This window comes from Sus scrofa, chromosome 14 (assembly GCF_054392235.1).
Source record: "Sus scrofa isolate SSC_HxYL_T2T_F1_AM1 chromosome 14, Sscrofa_HxYL_maternal_Yorkshire_Landrace_v2.0, whole genome shotgun sequence".
Taxonomy (NCBI): domain Eukaryota; kingdom Metazoa; phylum Chordata; class Mammalia; order Artiodactyla; family Suidae; genus Sus; species Sus scrofa.
The window spans coordinates 71,099,644-71,121,276 of record NC_139396.1 but is presented as its reverse complement, the minus strand read 5'-3'; the positions used below and the strand labels follow the sequence as shown (position 1 = coordinate 71,121,276).

Sequence of the window (21,633 nt, the reverse complement as noted above, 5' to 3'; positions counted from 1 at the left end):
GAGAAAGAGGAATGTCCTCAAAGGAACACGAGGTGTTGGAGGGCAGGCTGGGCAGAAATGAAGGGGCATGGGACCCCGGAGTGGAGGGGCCAGCTTGTGCCAGCAATGCTCCCTGGGGATGGGGTTGAGGTTGGGGACCAGCCAGGCCCCTTGGTGAGTCAGCCGACTCAGAACACTCGTGAGGGCTGGCCACCCCACGCAGCTGACAGGGCCTGCTCCTAGGAACCAGAAGCCATCCCACGAGGCTGGCAGCCCGCAGAGGCTGTGGAGGATCTGGGCAAATTCAAGGACGGAAGGTCAGCACCAAATACTGAGAAAATTTGGGGATCCCAGATTCCACGGCCCTAAGGAATATGTTTTCAGATGTATGGATTAGATCTCAAGGGCTCAGCGGAGCCCTACCCGGGGCGAGCAGAGCCAGCTGCGAGAGGGGGCTGGCAGCGGGGAGAGTGGCTGATGGCTGGCCACTCGGGTCTCTTGAGTGGAGCCAAGGGGCTGTTTCAACAGTGGATGCTGTGATGAAGCTGGAATTGCCTGGTATTTCTTTCTCTTGCCACAGGCGATCCCAAGAGACAAAATCTAGCGGAATATGTCAGAAAAAGGTGAATGTTTGGGTCAGAAAGCAAAGAGAAAGTAAAAGGAGGGAAGGCACTGGAATCCAACAAAAATGGCCAGTCCTCTGTTTGGTGAGCAAAAGGGATGAAACCACTGTCAGGAGCCGCAGCCAGCAGTGGGCACAGATCCTCCCCCCGCTGGAAGCAGCCGCCACTCAAGGCCAGAGTGCCCCAGAGGGGAACGGAACATTCTGGAAGAAAGAAGCTGTCATAAATGAGATCCAGTGGCCAGGCCGCCCCAGGCCAGGGCCGGGGGTGACCAGTAGTGAGAAGGCAGGAGTGGCACAAATGTGCTCAGAAGAGAAGGAAGGCAGTCACTTCCTGCCCCACGCAAGGTGTCCCACAGGGCTAGGCTCACCCCTGACTGGGTCAGAACTGCAGGTGGGGGGACTGGGCTGGCACCCGCTTCCCTGTCCACTCTCCTTCCATTTCTACCTGGGTCCTGAGGCAGCAGGAAGAGGGTCTATAGGGCTGAACGCTGGATTCTGAGGACACCCAGCACCTGCCGGCTGCCCTAGGGGTGGATTTCCCTGTGGTGGGCGGGGCTGGGAGGCTGTCACCCTCTGGTTTTTCCTGGTAACTCTGAATCTTTAAAAAAAAAAAAAAAAAAGTGGGGCACATGACAGGCTAATTAAAATACAGAGGCATGGAGAAGGACCCTGTTCCAGAAGCGATGCCGGAGTTAATAGCAAGGCTCTCTGGGGATGCTTTGGGCTTTAGTCCTTTGACCTTAAGAACTTCAATTTCTATTTCTTTGAACTTTAACCTAAGGTGGCAAAGGAATTTAACTTTTTGATTTGAATGTCACCCTAGGAAATTCATGATAAAGGGGATTTCTGTGTTGACTTTTTAATTGGAGTATCTGTGTCTGAGGCGGTGCCCATGGGTCCCACAGGGGCATGGATGGAATGGGGCCACCTGCTCCCCCTTGGAAACAGCTGGGGAGGCCCCCGGGGCCTTTCCCTCCCACCTGGTCTCACCCACCACTCTGCTCAGCAAGTGGCAGCAATACCTCGGATCCATGAATTGGGAAAAGACAGTGGGCGGCAGGTTCAATCCAGCTCCCAAGGATCTGGTTCCCCTTGCCATGTGGGTGCCCAGGGGCGCCCTTGCTCTGGTTGGGGGTGAAAGCAGAGCCAGCCACCCAGCTTGTGAAGGACACTCTCCATGGCTCCAGACCTCCAACAGGCTGCTGACCTCTCCTCCTTTGCCCACCCCCTCCTCGTCTTCCTCCCCCTTCTCATCCTCGGTGCTACATCCCTGCCCTGACCTCTGCCCTCTGGTCCCTGGAGCCCCACACCCATTTTCTCTGCTGGAAATGAACCCCCAACTATCATTTCAGGTTAAACTTTTTTATTTCTTAAAGGGCTCCCTCTGCATACCTGGGAAGATGCAGAATGTATTCAGATTGTGGAGGCAACAGGGAGCAGGATGGGACCAGAGGGTGGGCCCAGGTGCAGCGGAGGGACACCAACCAGGAGCAAACAGGTGGGCCAGGCCAGCTCCGGCCCCGAGCTGGAGCCCCAGGTGAGCTTCCCCGCTGCAGCTCCCACCAAGGTGGACCCTGTGCTGCCCCCTGGGCTGCCCTGTCACCTCTCTGATGCTCCTCCCCGGTGCTCATCTTCCCTGCGGTCCCTGGAGGGGCAGCTGGGGTGGGGGTGAGGTGTCCTGGCCAGACCAGGACAGCAGCCCCTCGGTTTCCAAGGCTCCTCCAGCAGCCTGGCCAGTCAGGCTGGGGCTTGGGGGCTCACCTGGGCAGTGCTCTAGGTGCCCGCCGCTCCGCCTAGGGCAGGGTCAGCTTTGAGTAAAGGCAGGGGGCGGCCTCCCAAAACAGGCGGCTGGAGCCCTCTTCGGACAAAAGGTTAAGAGGGGCTCTCACTTTAAGTGGCCTTTCCCAATTTCCCAAGCAAGTTCCCCAGACGTTACCTTGTGTTATCCTCACAACAACCCTGCAAGGTAGGTGGTAGCGGCCCTACTTTAAGGGGAAACTGAGGCCCAGAGGGGTAAAGTAAGAGGCCTCCCCACAGTCACACAACCAGTCAGTGGCAGGACCAGCACCCATCCTCACCCCTGCCCTCCTTTCCAAGCTTTTCTTCCAATTCTTCTTCTTCTTCTATATTTTCCCCCTCCCCTGTCCTCTCAGAAGACAGGCAGGTGAAGGGCATATGGCCGAGGCTCTGCCAGGCCTGTCTGGGACCTGAACCAGGGATCGCTTTGCCAGTCCCACCCCTCTCCTGCTCAGGGCTCAGGACATGGCCTGTGCTCTGGATCAGCTTGACCAGCTGTGTGTGCACAGGAGAGGGTGTGGTGGGCTCAGCAGGGAGAATTCTGCTAAGGGCCAAGGACCCTTTCCCGTCTGGAGGAGGGCTTTTTGGGGTGGGCACAAATGCCAGGAACCTCCCTGCTGTGCATATTGCAGTGGATGGAGCAGAGGAGTTAGTGTGTCCACACAAAATGAGGCAAAATTCAAGAGTCAGCCAGTGCTTGGCAGTGGTCAAAGGTGTCTGCTCCTCTCCCTTCAACTCCCCGGGGCGAACCTGGAGCCTAGCACTGCTGCAATTACTCAGAGCAAAGGTGGATTTTTCACAGCCAAGGTAAGCAGAGCTTAAGCTCCAGGGCACCTGTGTGCCTCTTCAGGGGTCCCAAACATGCTTTCAACTTTCAGGTGCTTTTGAAAAATTTGCAGAAGATATTTTTATAAGTTGGTTGTCTCTTTCCACTGTAAATTCCTGCTGTCACAAAACTGTGGGAGTAGCTGTGGGCATTTGGGGTGTGGCTAAGGGGGAAGGTAAAATTGGGGGATCACTAATGTGGGGTGGGGGGGTGGCATGGATTCACATGCTTTGAAGTCACTCCTGAGTCTGCTTAAAATTACCATCACTGTATCTTGGTGCATAAATGGCTTCTGGGATATGCTTACTGCCAAAGAAGAGGTGAAATTATCTATTTTCTATAGGAAATACTATAAAATCATTGTCACAAAGAAAAGTAATCAAAGCCTGTAGTCAAGAAATACAGGGAAGGGAGCATTTGAAAGGTGAAGGTATGTGACAGTTAATAAAGATGTCTGGATATTTTTCTTGTGTGATATTTGTGGTACTTGTTTTTAAAATTCATTAACTTCTCAATCTAAACAATTGCTTTATATAAAAAAAGGGGTGCTTATCATTTTGAGTGTGTTGCCAATGACCCGCTTTTCTGTTCAGCCTGCTTTTCCAACCAATTCTTCGCTCAAGACTCAATGCCCTCCTGCTTATGGATCAGACTCTTACTGGCTGTTAATGGGGCCCCTGATGTTCTCCGCAGCTCTGTTATGCTGTGCCATCTGCTGCTGTCCAGGACTGAACATCCCACCTCATGCAGGTAAACTGTCATGTGACCTAAGATCTTCCTTATCCCAAGCTTCTGATTTCTGCAGGAGTCATCATCTCCAAGTCACACAGAAGGAAACTGAGGCCAAGGCCAATGTTAAGGCTGAAGGAGTTGACAGTGTTGATAATGACAGCATGACATGAGGGATGAGGTCTAGGCAGTTAGTGAGGTCAAGACAGCTGCGATGCTTTGTCCCAAGGCCATGCCAGTCGATGACAAAATAACTGTCTCTAACAGATTCTCTGGCCGGGGCTCCTCCCCCACAGCAGTGGCCTCCCTCTGGAGCCAGAAATGCCTTGGTTTATATGGTTTCATTCACAGGCCATCTTAGCTCTACTTAAGCAGGAAAGCTGAAATGACTTGCCCAAGATCACTCAGCTAGTAAGTGACAGATCCAGGATTCAAATCCAGGTCTCTGGACTCAGAGCTGGGCCAGGGAGGACAAGGACAAACAGACTGGCAGCCCATTGAGGTGGCCTGGCCCTGCAGGTGGTGGCAGCAGGCCTTGGCTGGGAAAGGTTGGCTTTAGCCCCTTCCAAGTGGCTTCCTCAAGCCACATGGACTGGGCTCTCTGGTACCACGTCTTTGCATTTGAGGGCCCCATGCCCATTAAAAGCACTGTGTCTCACTAGATATAACCACCTCAGGAACAGATAAGAGCTGTGATTATTTTACAGATGACAAAGCAGCCTCAGAAAACTTCGGGGAGCTCAGTAACCTCCCCATTGGGATGTAACCTGCTCTACAGGGGCCATTCACCTAAGGTCAGAACAGATTCTACCAGAAGACTGCCAAGGTCCTCCCTGAGGGAGGTGGGCTGGGTCCCCAAGGTGCCCTGGCAAAGGATGAACAAAGCATGAACAAGATGGGGGGGGAACCCCATGTTAAGTCTCCTATTGACAAGGGATCCTGAGAGGCTTCTTGCTCTGACCCCCTAGTCCTACACTTGGTCCACCTCATCCAGAAGCCCTGAAATGGGACTGGGGTGTTCATGACACAGACTTCCCTTAAAACTAGTGTCTAGTTCTCACCAGGGTGTGCCCCCAGGGTGCTTTCACTCTCTCCTCCCATTGGCATCCCTTCCTTGCGTTGCTATTGTCCATCTGTCCCTCTTTCTCCTCAACCCAAAGGTAAGTCTCCCACAGGTAGAGCTAAGACGAAGGGTGGTTAAGAGAGCTTTAGGTGCCGGAAAGAGCTGCGGTCACACTTTCACCTGCAAGTGACAGTAACCTCTGAGGTTCCTTCCTGCTCTGGAACTGGGCTCTTGCTTCAGGTCTCCTGACTGTCCTCCACCCTTTCCCTCTCCCATCCTGTGCATAAAAAATATTGATCTAAAAATTAGTAGGGGTCTATTATGGTCTGCTTAATGAAGGGGCTTCTAAGGCTGGGGAAAGTCGCCATGGACTCAGCTTTGTCAGGAGGCCGCCCTGCTCGGTTCCTTCATTTCTTTTTTCTCTCCACTTTTTGGGTCCACCCTCGTCTCTTCGCGCCCTCCTGTCTCCCCTTCTCCCTGTCTTCCCCCAGGGACCCGAACAGTTCCTCCCACCGCCGACAGGAGGCTGCACTCCCTGCCCTCGCCCCTCGGGGTCTCCGCCCCAGATCTCTTTGTGCCCCAGATCCTTCCCTTACGCTCCGCTCCCGGGTCCTTTCCCTCCCCTTCCCGTCAGCCTCGGATGCCGCTTGGCAATAACGGAACCACCCGCCGCACTCAAGAGGCCCAGAGCACAGGGGCAGCTCAAGTCACCAGACCTTAACTGACTGGCGCGAGCCGGCTGCCTGTTGCCAGGCAACCCGCCCACCCACACCCCTTCCTCCCGGCAAGCACCGCGAGCAGCGCCGGGCGGGGGCGGGGGCGGGGGCGGGGGCGGGGGCGGGGCCGGCGAGGTCGGGGGATCCGCCCACCCCCTGCAAGCTCCAGGGTCTGTGGCGCCAGGACGCCTGTGCTTGACAGGGGGTCCCAAGCCGCGAAGTGAGGGCTGATAAGTTGCTGTGCTGAGGGCTCGCGTAAAACACCCGTCCAAGAGAAAGCCCGTCTGACATAATTTTGGTTTATTGCCGTGACCTTTTTGTTGGTATGGTAGTTTTAATTTATTATTATAAAGAATAATATATGAGTACTCGTGTATCCCCCGTTTGGATCAGGCGTAAGTGAGGGCCACCCTGGGTGCTTCCACCTCAGTCTCCTCGGAGGAAACCACATTCAGGAATCTGGTGGTGGCTGTGGCTATGTGTCTGTAATTGAAGGAGTTCAGAACTACCATCCCAAAATAGGCTGCTTTGGCATATTGACGATTTTGAGTCAAAGATACTTGAAGAAACAGCAAATGCAAGAAAGACACTGATTCGCCTTTTTTTTTTTTCTTTTCTTTTTTTAAAAGCCACACCTGCAGCATATGGAAGTTCCCGGGCTAGTGGTTTAATGGAAGCTGGAGCTGCAGGCCTGCACCACAGCTTGTGGCAACGCAGGATCCTTAACCCACTGAGCAAGGCCAGGGATGGAACCTGCATCCTCAGAGTATACATTGGGTTCTTTTTTTTTTTTTTTTTGTCTTTTTTTTTTGTCTTTTGTCTTTTGTTGTTGCTATTTCTTGGGCCGCTCCCGCGGCATATGGAGGTTCCCAGGCTAGGGGTCGAATCGGAGTTGTAGCCACCGGCCTACGCCAGAGCCACAGCAATGCAGGATCCGAGCCGCGTCTGCAACCTACACCACAGCTCACGGCAATGCCGGATCGTTAACCCACTGAGCAAGGGCAGGGACCGAACCTGCAACCTCATGGTTCCTAGTCGGATTCGTTAACCACTGCGCCACGACGGGAACTCCTACATTGGGTTCTTAAGCTGCTGAACCACAACAGGAACTGCCTGATTGTCTTTTTATTAAGAACAGGAGATGAAATTGCCATAGGAAAAGGTTTTCCACGCACCAGAAGGAAAGTAATGGACTTAACATCAAGGAGGAGAAGTTGAGACCAAGAGAATTCTGTACAAACCTTGTGAAAATAATCTTCCGTTAGCCTCTCCATGTAGTTTATTTTCTCCCCATGACCTCTGTGTTCAACCTAACATAAAAGCATGTCGAGTTTGCCATCTTTGGGTCATCAATCCTTATGAAGGGTCCCACATCAGGAAAAACTTGTATTAATACGTTTTTTATGCTTTTCTCCTGTTGATCTTTATTATGCCAATCAGGCCCAGCTGGAAAAAACCCTCAGAAAACAAAGGTAAAATTTTACCTTTTTGGCACAGTCCTGGTAGCTGGCTTCATGGTTTGCATTTTTTTGGGCACTTTGCCCCTCAGTTGTCTGAGATGCTCTCTCTCAGGCAGGTATGTGGGCTTAATTCACTAATTTTCGCCCTGCACTGTGTTAGATTCTTTTGGTAAATGGGTGTTGAGAATGCTTTCAACTCTTCACTATTATAAGGTTATAATAGAATACTGAACAACATACTGAACATATTTTAAACCTGTTGGATGTGGAATAAATAGCGTTAATAACATTGCAATTTTAACTTCTTTTAGTAAGTTTAGGCTTCTTTTTATATGTTTTTTGTCAACTCACTTTTCATGTTCTAAGAATTGCCTGTTTTTCTTTTGCCTTGTGTGTATTTTTGGTTTTTGTTGTTGTTGTTGTTGTTTTGCTTTTTAGGGCCACACCTGCGGCATTTGGAAGTTCCCAGGCTAGGGGTCAAAATCAGAGCTGCAGCCGTCAGCCTACGCCACAGCCAGTCAGGATCCGAGCCATGTCTGCAACCTACACCACAGCTCACGGCAACGCTGGATACTTAACCCACTGAGTGAGGCCAGGGATTGAACCCAAATCTTCATGGATGCTAGTTGGATTTGTTACTGCTGAGCCACGACGAAAGCTCCTTCCTTTCTTATTGCTTCTCAGACTGGTTTCTCTGGGGATTTACATTTTTAAGAGTAAACCTGGGCACTTTCCTTGCTTTCCCTCTCCTGTGGCCTTTTCTTGTATTTGTGAAGGGCCCTTGTACGTCGTTGCCTTAGGAAGGTGTTTGGGACATGGAAGGGTAAGCATCTTAGAACCTGCAGTCCTATTGGGGCCCTCTGCCCCTCTGTCTGTGCAGCAGGGAGTGCCCCTGAGCTTACCCAGCCCCAGCCACCACTGGCTTCCCTGAGATCTGGGTCCTTGGGGCTTGTGCAGGCTACGGTCAGGTCACCTCCGCCTTTTGCAGACCATTCCCACCCTCCTGGGGCTCCTTACAACCAGCCAGGAGCCCAAACATAAATGTTTAGGGACTTGCCCTTTCAAGTTTCTCCTGGTTTCCTACCCCACATGTCTATTTTCAATGGAGTGATTGATTTTCTTATGGGTGGGAGGGCTGGGGGCAATCTTCCAGGGCTCTCCTCATGAAAAAGGAAGGGAGGGAGGAAGGAAGGAAAGGAAAGAAAGAAAAGAAAAAAGAAAAGAAAATCCCCTTTCATCCTGTGCTGTGGGTTAAGAATCTGACTGCAGGGGGTCGGGGCACTGCAGAGGTGTGGGTTCCATCCCTAGCCCAGCAAGTGGGTTAAAGGATCCCACGGCTGTGCTGTGGCTCAGATTCAATCCCAGAGAACTTCCACATGCTGCGGGGTGTGGCCCTAAAACAAAAACCGACCAAACAAAATAACCCTGAAGTGTGTGTCCTCAGCTGGCCCCCAGTGGATTTGAAGGACATGGAAGCTGCCCAGGCTGGAGAGAAGCAGAGATGGAGTAGGGGGTGGTTTGGCCCCAGCCAGGCAGAGGGAGGGAGCAGGGGTGGGAGTGTCCACAGGCTTGTACTATGGAGGAGGAGGGGGGCCAGGCTGGGGACCTTGCCTTTGGAAAACCAGTGCCCCTCACAGGGGCACAGCCCACCCACCTCCAGTCTCCAAGAGGTGTGGTGGCCTGGCTGGGTGCCCAGCCAGTGGTGGAGGGAGTAGGCTTCAGGGAGGGTCACGAACCAGAGCGCGGGCACCATTGTGAAGTGGCCCAGTACTAAGCCAGCACAGCGATGGTGCTTGAGCTCTTTCTGGACCTGTACTGGTCCCCTGCTGTGCCGTCTACATTTTCGCCAGGAAAAATGGCATTCCCTTCAAGCTGCGGCCTGTGGAGCTGGTACGGGGTGAGCTAGGAGCTAGGTGGGCTCCATGGAGGAGATGCCCAGGGGCCAGACCCTGCGCTGAGACTCTCCTGCTCTCTGCCCCTCAGGGGAGCACCTGAAACCCAAATTCCTGAAGGTGAACCCCCTGGGGAAGGTGCCTACTCTCAGGGATGGGGATTTCCTGCTGGCTGAGAGGTAGGGTGACCTGGGTCCAGGACTCAATGTTGGAGGTAGGCAGAGGAAGGCAGACAGAAAGCTGGTCACCTCTGGCTTGGCAATCTTTCCAGACTTCTGGGTCCCTCTCCCTTGCGGCCAGTTCAGCTTGGAGAGTATGGGGTTGCTTTGAGGCTAAAGCTGGGAGCTTCAGAGTGGGCAGGGGTTTGGGCCACCTCCCAGGCCTGGACAACCTGGAACCCACCAAGGAAGACCCAGGCTTGAGGGTAGCCTCTCTGCAGATGTCAGACTCACCAGAGCGGGGCAGCCCTGGGACTGCATGGGGCTCTGAGTGCCACCTCCCTGTTCCCACCTTTTGCCAGTGGGCAGGTTACAAAGCTTCATGCCCTGGGGCTGCTGCTTCTGTAAAATAGGGTTATGAGGTAACCACCTCCCAAGGCTTGTCAGGGCATGGAAACTGGGCACCACATGCCTAGAGGCCAAGGGGGACTGAGAGTGGGGGACCCAAAGTTCCTTTTGTGGCTCAGTGGATTACAAACCTGACTAGTATCCATGAGGATGCAGGTTTATTCCCTGGCTTCACTCAGCGGATTAAGGAACCAGTGTTGCCGTGACCTGTGGTGTAGGTTGCAGACAGGGCTCAGATCCTGTGTTGCTGTGGTTGTGGGGTAGGCTGGCAGCTGCAGCTTCAATTCACATTTGACCCCTAGACTGGGAACTTCTGTATGCTGTAAGTATAACCATAAAAAAGAAAAAAGGGGAGTTCCTGTTGTGGCGCAGTGGTTAACGAATCCGACTAGGAACCATGAGGTTGCGGGTTTGGTCCCTGCCCTTGCTCAGTGGGTTGGGGATCCGGCGTTGCCGTGAGCTGTGGTGTAGGTTGCAGACGCGGCTCGGATCCTGCATTGCTGTGGCTCTGGTGTAGGCCGGTGGCTACAGCTCCGATTCGACCTCTAGCCTGGGAACCTCCATATGCCGCGGGAGCGGCCCAAGAAATAGCAACAACAACAACAACAACAAAGACAAAAAGACCAAAAAAAAAAAAAAAAAAAAGAGTGGGGACCTCTGAGCCCCTTCCCTACACCCTGAGCCCTAGGGGGCACCAGTCCAAGAAGGGAACTTGGAGACCCCTTGGGCAGGGCTTTGTGGTGAGCCTGCCTCTGTCTCTCTGAGTAGGGACCCTGAGACCAGAGAGCTGGGTTGGGGGCAGAGGGTAGCTGGAGTGGCAGTGGAGAGGAGTGGAAACCTGGGAGGAGCAGAGTTTGGGCTGAAGGGCTGTTTGGTGGTGGATGCCTCCTAGAGGGTGTGGCAATGGGGAGGTCCTCCCCTGGAGGCAGAGTTGGGGGATTGGTGCCATCATATCTCCTTGCTGATGAGAGATGGAGTCGCCCAGCCCAGGTGGACTGGGGTCTCTGACACCCCCTGCGTGCAGCGTAGCCATCCTTTTTAGCCACAAGTACCAGACATGGGCCCACTGGTATCCACCTGAACTGCAGGCTTACACCCATGTGGATGAGTACCTCATGTGGCAGCACACTGCCATCCAGCTGCCTGCCACCAAGGTCTACCTGTACAAGGTGAACCTCCCTGCTCTGTCCTGCCAGCTTGGGCAGGAGCCAGGACCCCCAGAGCTGGAGTGGACCAGTTGGTCTGTATACCAGCTCCCATCTACTGCCTAGGCAGACATCACTAATCAATCACAGTTCTCATTCCTCTGAGCCTGAATGAACCTCAGAATCCTTCTGAACATAGAGCCCCAGAGGGCATGCTGAAAGATGGCTGGTGAGGAGGCTTGGAGAGGAGGCTTGGAAGACTTGGAAGGGCCTTAGGTAAACTGCCCCCTCTCTTCCCTGCCCAGTCTCTCCTGTCCCACTTCTCTGGGCAGCCTGTGGATGCCACACAGCTGGAGCAGCTGTTGGGAAAGCTGATGCCAGCTGTGTAGCACCTGGATCAGGAGATTCTGGCAGCTAAGCCCTTCCTGGCCTCTGAGCAGGTCTCCCTGGCAGATCTGAAGGCACTCACGGAGCTGATGCAGGTGAGGTCATCCTGTTCTCTTGTCCTCTGGGGGTGCTCTAGGCACTGGCTGAGCCAAAGCCCCAGCTCCAGCTGCCCTGGACAGCTTGTCCAGGAGGCCCACAGGCTTGTACTCCAGCCTCGGGACCCCTAAGAGATCCAGCAGGATCCCCAGCTGGCCCAGAAGCTGGCGAAGTGCGTGAAGGAGCGGCTCCGTTGATGGGGCTGCTGCATCCCACCCTCTGCAATCTGCAATAAACGTGCTGTATGCCTCCACTGTCTCCTGGCTCACTCTGCCCAGGGAAGTGAAGTGGGGTCTCTGTGCTTCCAAACAGATGGGGATGCTCCAGAGATCCTGCAGCTCCAAGTGAGCAGCACTCGGTCCCCCCTAGGGGTCTGGTGACCTTCCTCAGCAGCCAGATGGCGAGTCTAAGTGCATGCATGGCCTGGCCACGGCTAGTCCCAGCCCAGGCTAGAAGTTTCTGGGCTCTCAGCATGGTCTTTTGTGTCCCCCGTGTGTCAACCCATGCCCTAACAACTCCCTGGGCTTCTATTTCTTTCTCCCCACCCATTTCTAGCCACATTTCAGGCTAGACTGACCTGTGGATACCCTCACAGTCTGCTTCTGGAAACTTCCTGGGTTGGTTGTCATCTTGTCCTCACTCTGGACCCTGCAAAGCTCCTTTAACCATGTTCTACAGTTGCCTGACCCTGGAATTCCCATGAGTACACTCTTCTTAGAGCCAGGCCAGATGCACACATACGCCCAGGGAGGGAAGAACAGGGTCACAGCCGCTCCCACCTGGGGCCCGAGCCACAGGCCTCTCTCCCCAGTTTGCTCCTGGGCCTCCTCAGAATCCTTGCTGTGGTGAGAGTTCTAGGCCTCCTGGCCTCATGACAACACCCGGAGAATCAGAGGTTCCAGAATGCAGGGGCTGGGACTTGGGCTGGTGGGCTCCGGTTGGGTATCTGCCAGCTGAAGCGGGGGCTCAGCGCATGTCTCAGCATGGGCCTGGAGCTCTACCTGGACCTGCTGTCTGCGTCTTGCCGCGCCGTCTACATCTTCGCCAGGAAGAACAGCATCCCCTTCGACTTCCAGTTTGTGGATCTGCTAAAAGGTTGGTACCTGCAGCTGCCTGGGTGGGCCAGGTTGTGGGGGGAGGCAGGACACAAGGTCAGGGGATTTCTGAAAGAGGGAGATGGAGACAGAGGAGACCACCCCCTGCTGCCCCAAAGTCCACAGGATAGGAAAGCTGCCCAGCCTGCCTTTGCCTCACTGATTCTGCCCCACAGTGATGAACAGGCTCTTCTAGGGCCAGATGGAAGGAAGAGGGGCAGAGGGGCCCCCAGGTCCCCACACTGTACCTCACCTTTTCCTAGAGGGTGTCCAACACCTCATCAGCTGCAGCACCTGCTGCCAATTAGGTTGGCAAAAGTCACGGGATGTGTGGTTATTCTGTGCCTGCTTCCGTCCACACACCACGTTCCCCCCCCGCCCCCCTGCAGCCTTCAGACCTGCTCAGGGTAACCATGACCATCGGTGACATTCATGGCTCTAGTCCCCAACTCCACCCTAAGCACAGAACGGGCTCTAAAATCTCAGCTTGCAGGAATTTCCTGGTGGCTCAGTGGGTTAAGGATCCGGTGTTATCACTGGTGTACTGTGGGTTTGATCCCTGGTCTAGGAACTTCTGCATGCTGTGGGAAAGCCTGAGGAAAAAAAAAATGATAAATTTAAAAAAATTTAAAAAATCTCAGCTTGCAGGGGCAGGAGCCTCCAGAATACAGAGGAGGAGACACAGGAGCCCCAGAAACAACTGGGGTGTGAATACAGCCTGGAAGTGTCTCCAACAGAGGCAGCCGGTCAGGGAAGAGTTAAAACTCCTGCCCCCACGTTATTGGGTTCTCTGTTCAGATCAGGCTGGGTGCATGTGGGAGACTCACTCTTGTTTTTGTTTTTTTCAGGGCCACACCCCTGGCATATGGAGTTTCCCAAGCTAGGGGTCGAATCGGAGCTATAGCTGCTGACCTAGGCCACAGCCACAGCAATGCAGGATCCGAGCTATGTCTACCACCTACACCACAGCTCACAGCAACGCCGGATCCTTAGCCCACTGAGCAAGGTCAGGGATCGAACTCGCAACTTCATGGTTCCTAGTCGGATTCATTTCCGCTGTGCCACAATGGGAACTCTGAGGATTCCTTTTGGATTCCAGCTGTGTGCTGGGGCTGGGGCTCCTGCTGTGCTGGCACCTGCCCTGCTACCCTTAGAGGCGCCTAGGGCTGGGTGGGATCTAGGCCTTTATAGCTGCTGCTGATTAACAGGCTGTGGCTTTAGGCCCAGACTTGGGGGTGAGGGCCTGAGGCCTCCAGCTTCTGAGAGCCACAGGGTTGTCCTGGTCCTGGAGCCTGGGATGGGGCAGGAGTCCCAACCTGGTCCCTGCTCTGCCACTCCCTGACTTGCCCTCTTACCTGCGGTTCCTCTGGGGCTCACCTTTCCCTTCTTTAGATAATAGAAAGGCGTTTCTGCCTCTGGGAGTTCCGGGTGTCTCTGCCCTGGGTGCCTGGAGAATGAGCAGTCTCAGGCCTTCCTGCTCCTCTCAGGTCACCACCACAGCAAGGAGTACATCGAGATCAACCCCCTGAGGAAGCTGCCCAGCCTCAAAGATGGAAAATTTATCTTATCTGAAAGGTAAAGATCTTCCCAGGCCCTCTTGCCATCTGTCTCTCTTCCTAGGAGATTCAGCAGCAGCCACCTGCTGGTGCCTATTGATTTTTGCCATTTATTTTTTTCCATGATGGAAAGTTTCACATATACACAAAAATACAACAAATACCAAGTAATGAATATCACGAACCTCACGTAGGCATCGCCCACCTCGGGCTATGGTCCCCTCAGGGCCCCTTTTGCATCATTTGTACCCCACTCTGTTCTTCTGCCTCCTGGCCACCCCATCCTTCATCCGTAAATGATTGGAAATGAACTTCTAAGAGATAAGGGCTCTTAAAAAAAAAAAAAAAGGCCCTACTACAGTACCATGAGGACCCCTAATAAAATTAATAATAATTCTTATATTTTATCAAATACCCCTTCGTATTCAAAAGTCTCTGAGTATCTCATAGATATTTTCTTTTCTTTTTTTTTAAAAAACAGGTTAGGCTTTATTTTATTGCCTAGATTCTCTTTTTATTTCTGGGAATTGTTTTTTGTTTTTTGTGTGTGTATTTTTACCTTTTCTTGGGCCGCTCCTGCGGCATATGGAGGTTCTCAGGCTAGGGGTCCAATTGGAGCTGTAGCTGCCGGCCTACGCCACAGCCACAGCAATACCGGATCCGAGCCGTGTCTGCTACCTAAACCACAGCTCAGGGCAACACCGGATCCTTAACTCACTGAGCAAGGGCAGGGATAGAACCCGAAACCTCATGGTTCCCAGTCAGATTCGTTAACCACTGCACCACAAGGGGAGCTCCCTCATAGATATTTTCTTTGCGGTTTGTGGGTTATCATCAGGGTCCAGATAAGCTGCAAAGGGCGCCAATGATTGATCTGCCTGTTTAATCTCTCTTTTCACCTACAGTCCTCTCCAGGGGACCTTTGACCTTTGACCTTTGCATTTTGGCCCTGGTTGAAGAAACCGGGCCCTTTGTCCTGTGGAATTTCAAAATCAGTCTGAATTTTGCTGATTGCATTTTTGTGGTGCTCTGTAGAATGGTTTTCTGTCTCTTCATTGCCTGTGAATTCATAGTTGGATCTTGCGGTTTGGTAAGATTCAAGGCTTGACTGTCAGCTTCTCAGACTGCTTCACGGGGTGGGGGGGTGGGGGTCTTGAAACTTTGAAAAAATTTTTTTGGCATGTGGAAGTTCTGGGCCAGGGATCGAACCTGAGCCACAGCACTGACGCCAGATCCTTAACCTGCTGTACCATAGAACTCCGGAGGGGCAGGGGAGGGGGGTCTCATAACTTAAAGTATGTCTCCCAAGCGGACCATGGAAGGGCCCAGGAAGGATCTTGGCCTTCTTATGCCACCTTTTCATGCTGGTGGTCCTTCCCTCCCAGCTCCCAGGCCTGGGCCTTCAAACACAGTGAATCCACTGCCACCTGCGTAGGCCTTCTCCAAACACCCACCTCTGCCCCACTCCACCAGCCTCCCAGCTTCTCTGCCCACGGCACTGAGGAAGGGGCTAAGGATGCCAGCTGCAAAGGCAGAAACCCAGCTCAACTAGTCTGAATTTAGTGGTGAAAGTGACAAGCCAGGGGAATCCAGGCCTGGCCACGGGGGCGCTGATGCCTTTTCCCACCTGGCTGCCTGCCAGCTTCCCTTAGCATTTCCTCCTCTACTCACTGCTAACAGCAACTCTGGTACTACCTCTTTGAAGCACCTAGTCCTCAGCAATGAGCATGACCCCCTTTATGGGTGATCCGAAGTTCACAGGGAAGAGCAGGGACAGGCCCAGGGTGAGTCACCTACTTACTTTTGGTCCACTCACTGGCCAGGACCCTGGGACTTGTGACTGACTGCCAGTCGCCCCCTTTAGAATCACTGCTGGTGGAGCGGGTCCCTGCAGGGAGGGTAGGGGGAAGGGTGCTGGGTAGACAAGAGGCCAGCTGCCCATTCCAGGGTCCTCCCAGGGCTGTGATGCTGCCAGACGTGGTACCCAGGAAGGGGGCCCATCAGGTCACAGCAAACTCTGGTTCTCCTCGGTGGTGGGGCAGGAGGTGTGGGAACATGCTGGTGTGGGATCCGGGAGGGCTGAGGGCAGGGCCCCGACCTCCAGGGGCAGGAGCAGGAGACTCGGAGAGTGTGGCGGTGGGGGGCGGTGGGCACAGGCCGTCTCTGTCTCTGACCTCCCCCACCCAGCTCTACCCTCTCCCAGACACTCCAGATTTGCTGACCTCCCTCTTACCTGTATCTGCATGTTGTCCCCTGTCTGGCCTGCCCTGCCTGCCATCCCATCCCCTGCAGGTCCCCCACCCTGCCAGGCTGATGGGGGCGGGCAGACTACCTTGCACAGAGCTCTTTGAGCTTGTCCTCCTAGAGAAGGGTCAGTGCCTAGAGCTCACCTATGCCTAGAGCCGCTCTGGGTGATTGGTATAGAGGGTCAGGGCAGCCAGAGGAGAGCCCTGACCCACCCTCTCTGCAGCGTGGCCATCCTTTTCTACCTGTGCCGCAAGTACAGCACACCCTCGCACTGGTACCCACCAGACCTGCACGCGCGTGCCCGTGTGGATGAGTTTATGGCCTGGCAGCACACGGCCATTCAGCTGCCCATGAACAAGATACTCTGGATTAAGGTGAGCGGGGCCTCTGCTGGGGCCCAAGCAGGTGTCCCTTCCCCTCCCTGAGCCTCATTTCTGCAGCTCCCTTTCCTGCCCACCTTACAGAGCTGTGGGGAGGATATGAACCCCTGCATATGAAAGAGGAGGGGGTGCTATTACTCCTGCCAGGATAGGGTCCAAGACATTTCATTCTGAACTAGAAAATATCAGAGTGGAAGGGTCCATAAAGACTACCAGATTTGGGAGTTCCCTTGTGACTCAGAGGGTACAGGATCCAGCATTATCAGTGCTGTAGCTCAGGTTACTTCTGTGGTGTGGGTTCCATCCCTGGCCTGGGAACTTTCACATGCCATGGGCGCAGACAAAAAAAAAAAAAAAAAAGACTACCAGATTTGAAGATGACAAATAACCAGTATGTGTGTCCATACTTCTTATCCTATGCCTGTAACAGACATCACTAATCAATCACAGTATTCTTTCCTGCTGGGACCTCAAAATCCTTCTGAACACTGGCCCCAGGCAACTTCTATGAAGCATAACTGGCAGCACCCCTCTACATCCTTGGTCCTGTCCAAGGATGCTGGGCCTGGAGGGTCAGCTGCAGCCTCCTCCCCCTCCTCTCCCCCTGCCCGCCCCCAGTTGCTGATCCCGATGATCACAGGTGAGGAGGTTCCAGCTGAGAAGACGGAGCAGATGCTGGCAGAGGTGAAGAACAACCTGAAGCTTTTTGAGGAAAAGTTTTTGCAGGACAAGCTGTTCATTGCTGGGGACAACATCTCCCTGGCCGACTTGGTCGCCCTGGTGGAAATGATGCAGGTTGCTGTGGGTGATGGGGGAAGGGCCTGGGACTCCTCTGTGATTGGAACCTGCAGAGAGGCTGGCGAGTGGGGGAGATGAGGGGGCTGCAGGAGCCACACCTGGGTCCTGGTCTTGACCCAGGGACCACAGAAAACAGGTTTTGAACCAGGGAGGATTGTGGTCATCCGTGCTTCACAAAAATTCCTCCACAGGGGCAGCAGCTGGAGGGCAAGCCTGGGACAGGGAGGAGAACACAGCATTGCTTGGTCAGGGTCCTTGATTCCTTCCCTCCCTCTGGACTCTCGGGAAGTGTCCAGACGCTTCCAAAGTGTCCTCCCGCCTCTTTCCCAGAGCTCCAGACAGATGGTTAGACAGAGCAGTTCCCCAGCTTTAGGTCTGAGGGGCATTCTCTGTGTGTCAGGGGCATGTATGTGGTTGCTATGTGTGGGGGAGGGTGGCCAGTTCTGACCCAGCTGGTGTGCAGGATGGATTTGAGACCCTGGCCAGTAGGCAGAGCAGCACTTTGGTCCCTGCTTAGCATGCAGTGCAGGCCAGTACCAGGAGAAAGCAGTTCAGTCTTTCTGTTCCAGGATGTGCAGTTGCCTAACTTTCACCCTGCAGCTCTCACATGTCCCTCACCTGCACCCCACGTGGGGCCTCTCAGACATTTTGCAGGCATGTTTCTCAGGTTGCCTACTGGGTCTCTCTTTCCAGCGCCTGTGCTTGATAACAGAGGGAGTTTCAAGAATAACTGAATTCAGGAGTTCCCATCATGGCTCAGTGGTAATGAACCTGACTGGTATCCATGAAGACGAGGATTTTGTTTTGTTTTGCTTTGCTTTTCTAGGGCTATGCCCACAGCATATGGACGTTCCCAGGCTAGGGGTCGAATCAGAGCTTCAGCTGCTGGCCTATGCCACAGTCACAGCAATGCAGGATCTGAGGCATACCTGTGACCTATACTATGGCACGTGGCAATACTGGATCCCTGACCCGCTGAGGGAAGCCAGGGATCGAACCCACATCCTCATGGATACTAGTCAGATTCATTTCCTCTGAGCCACAACAGAAACTCTGAAGACGAGGGTTTGATCCCTGGCCTCGCTCACTAGGTTAAGGACACAGCACTGCCATGAGTTGTGGTGTAGGTCACAAACTCAGCTGGGATCTCACACTGCTGTGGCTGTAGTGTGGGCCATCAGCTACAACTCCAATTTCACCCCTAGCCTGGGAACATCCATATGCCATAGGTGCGGGCCTAAAAAGACAAAAAAAAAAAAAAAAAAAAAAAAAAAAAAAGAATAACTGAATTCCTCTCACACTCATCAGGGGATAAGGGGTTTCCCTGGAAGAGGGCTAGGCCCAGGGGAGGTGTCACTCTGGGAAGTGGGAACCACCTGGGCCAGGGGGCACCTCAGAGAGGGATTCAGGAGCTTTGGTGAAAGACCAGTGATGGAGAGCCCTGGGGGACTCGGGCCCTTCTGTCTCCACCTATACCTATTGCATAGTCTGTGACTCCTGGCCAGGCCTTGGGGTTGGGATGGGGAGAGCCCCGGTGGCTGTAGGAGGGGACCCTGGGGTGGCTGGGGCACAGACTGACCACACCTTCCTCTTTGTCTCTCTGCAGCCCATGGGGGGCAACCATAACGTCTTTCTCAACAGTTCCAAGCTGGCTGAGTGGCGCATGAGGGTGGAGCTGGCCATTGGCTCTGGCCTCTTCTGGGAGGCCCATGACCGGCTGGTAAAGCTGACGGAGTGGGACTGTTCAACCCTGGATCCAATGGTCAAGGAGAGGATCTGTGATTTGCTGCAGAAGTTCAAGTAGAAGTAGCCTACCCTGCAGGGCCTGGCCAGCTCAGCCCTCAGAGCCTCCTTCCTTCTGGGAGATGCTGCAAACCACTGTTTCTTTGCCCAATAAAGACCTGGGAAAACCACTGAGCCTGGATGTGGGTGTGAGCATAGTGTTTGATGTGGGACTGGGTGGTGGTAATGCGTAAAATTTTTTTTTTCCTTTGGCTTTTTGCCATCTCTTGGGCCGCTCCTGCGGCATATGGAGGTTCCCAGGCTAGGGGTCTAATCGGAGCTGTAGCTGCCAGCCTACGTCAGAGCCACAGCAACGCAGGATCCGAGCTGCATCTTCGACTTACACCACAGCTCACGGCAATGCCAGATCGTTAACCCACTGAGCAAGGCCAGGGATAGAACCTGCAACCTCATGGTTCCTAGTTGGATTTGTTAACCACTGCACCACGACGGGAACTCCTCATGCGTAAAAATTCAAGGGAGTTCCCTGGTAGCTCAGCAAGTTAAAAATCTGGTATTGTCATTGCTGTGGCTTGGGTTTGACCCTTGGCCTGGGAACTTCCACATGCAACTGGTGCAGTCAAAAAGAGAAAAAGACAGAAAGAATTTAAAGCTTAAAGGTTAAATATGATTAAACTGTCAATAATAATGTTTGATGGCTTCAGTGCTTCACTGTCACTGATGGATAGAGTAGCAAGACTGAAGGTCACCAAGGAAGTGAAGGACGTGGACAACATACTAAACCCATCAGTCCACCAGGTATACACAGAGCACTCCACTGCCCACAGAGTATACACCCTTCCCAAGTGAATGGGCAGTGTTCGCCAGCATAGACCCCAAATGAGGCCATAAAATAAAACCAATACATTTCAGCCAATTGAAATCATACAGTATGTGTTCTCTGAACACAATGGGATTCAGAAATGAGAAAGCTATAACAAACGGAACACTAGAAAATGAGATATCTAGAAATTAAATGATATATGTTTAAACAACCAATGAGTCAAAGAGGAAATCACAAGGGAACTTAGAAAGTACTCAGACAAATGAAAACAAACACCCAAACTTGTGGGACATGGGAGAAGCTGTGCTAAGAGGGAAACTGGTAGCTGTGAACACATTCAGAGCTCAAATCAAGAACCTGGCTTCCAGGAGTTCCCGTCATGGCACAGTGGTTAACGAATCCGACTAGGAACCATGAGGTTGCGGGTTCGGTCCCTGCCCTTGCTCAGCGGGTTAACGATCCGGCATTGCCTTGAGCTGTGGTGTAGGTTGCAGACGTGGCTTGGATCCCGCGTTGCTGTGGCTCTGGCGTAGGCCGGTGGCTACAGCTCTGATTCAACCCCTAGCCTGGGAACCTCCATATGCCGAGGGAGCGGCCCAAGAAATGGCAACAACAACAACAACAAAAAAAAAGACAAAAAAAAAAAAAAAAAAAAGAACCTGGCTTCCAGAGTTTCTGCTGTGGTGCAATGGAATCAGAGGCATCTTTGGAGCTCCTAGGATGCAGATTCGATCCCTGGCCCAGCACAATGGGGTCAGGATCCCATGTTGCTGCAGCTGAGGCTTAAGTTTCGACTGTGGCTAGGTTGTGATCCCTGGCCCAGGAATTCCATATGCTGTGGAGTGGCCAAAAAAAAGAAAGAAGAAAAAAGAACCTAACTTTCACCCTAGGGAAATAGAAAAATAAGAGCAAACAAAACACAACACCAGTAGAGGAAAGGAAATAATAAAGATTAGAGTGGAGGACTTCCCGTCATGGCTCAGCGTTAATGAATCAGACTAATATCCATGAGGATGTGGGTTCAATCCCTAGCCTCGCTCAGTGGGTTGAGCTGTGAGCTGTGGTGTAGTTCACAGATGCAACTCAGATCCCGTGTTGCTGTGGCTGTGACATAGGCCAGCAGCTGCAGTTCCAATTCATCCCCTAGCCTGGGAATTTCCATATGCTTCGGGTGCAGCCCTAAAAAAAAAAAAAAAAAAAAAAAAAAGACATCAACAACAACAAAAAGATTAGAGTGGAGATACGTGAAATAAGAGAATAGAAAAACAATAGAGAAGATCATCAAAACCAAAAATTGGATTTTTGAAAAGATTAACAACAAAATTGACAACTCTCTAGCTAAAATGACCAAGAAAAAAAGGACTTCAATTGCTCAGGTCAGGAATGAAAGGGAACACATCACTACTGATCTTTTTGAAATAGGAAATATTATAAGGAAAGACTATGTGAACAAATGATATAAACTAGATGAAATGGGAAAATTCTTAGATACACCTATTTACCAAAACAAACTCAGGAATAGAAAATTTGAATAGACCTATGACAAAGAGTTGGAAATAGTAATAAAAACACTTTCTACAAAGGAAAGCCTAAGGACCAGATGCTTTCATTGGTGAATTCTACCAAATGCTTAAAGAATTAACACCAAGCCTTCACAAACTAACTCTTCCAAAAAATAGGGCAGGAGGAAAGAGTCCACAACTCATTCCAT

The 21,633-nt window shown here is 52.7% G+C and overlaps 1 protein-coding gene and 1 pseudogene across 7 annotated transcripts; both read left to right on the top strand.

Annotated features, from left to right (window-relative positions):
* Positions 1–8,981: 8,981 nt before the first annotated feature.
* LOC106505977 (glutathione S-transferase theta-3-like) lies at positions 8,982–11,478 on the top strand (annotated as a pseudogene).
* Positions 11,479–12,179: 701 nt separating this feature from the next.
* GSTT4 (glutathione S-transferase theta 4) lies at positions 12,180–19,280 on the top strand. Of its 7 annotated transcripts, none has more exons than XM_001929381.5 (5): positions 12,180–12,376; positions 13,863–13,950; positions 16,402–16,552; positions 17,177–17,353; positions 18,963–19,280. In XM_001929381.5, exons 1-5 carry the CDS (start codon positions 12,265–12,267, stop codon positions 19,158–19,160), a joined length of 726 nt encoding a protein of 241 aa, XP_001929416.1. In that variant the 5' UTR covers positions 12,180–12,264; the 3' UTR covers positions 19,161–19,280. The 7 variants fall into 7 exon arrangements, with proteins under 7 accessions (XP_001929416.1, XP_084850066.1, XP_084850065.1 ...); XM_084993938.1 differs by lacking the exons at positions 12,180–12,376; positions 13,863–13,950 and adding exons at positions 14,951–15,021; positions 18,050–18,118 and having other exon boundaries at positions 16,438–16,552; XM_084993937.1 differs by lacking the exons at positions 12,180–12,376; positions 13,863–13,950 and adding exons at positions 14,956–15,021; positions 18,050–18,118.
* Positions 19,281–21,633: the final 2,353 nt, after the last annotated feature.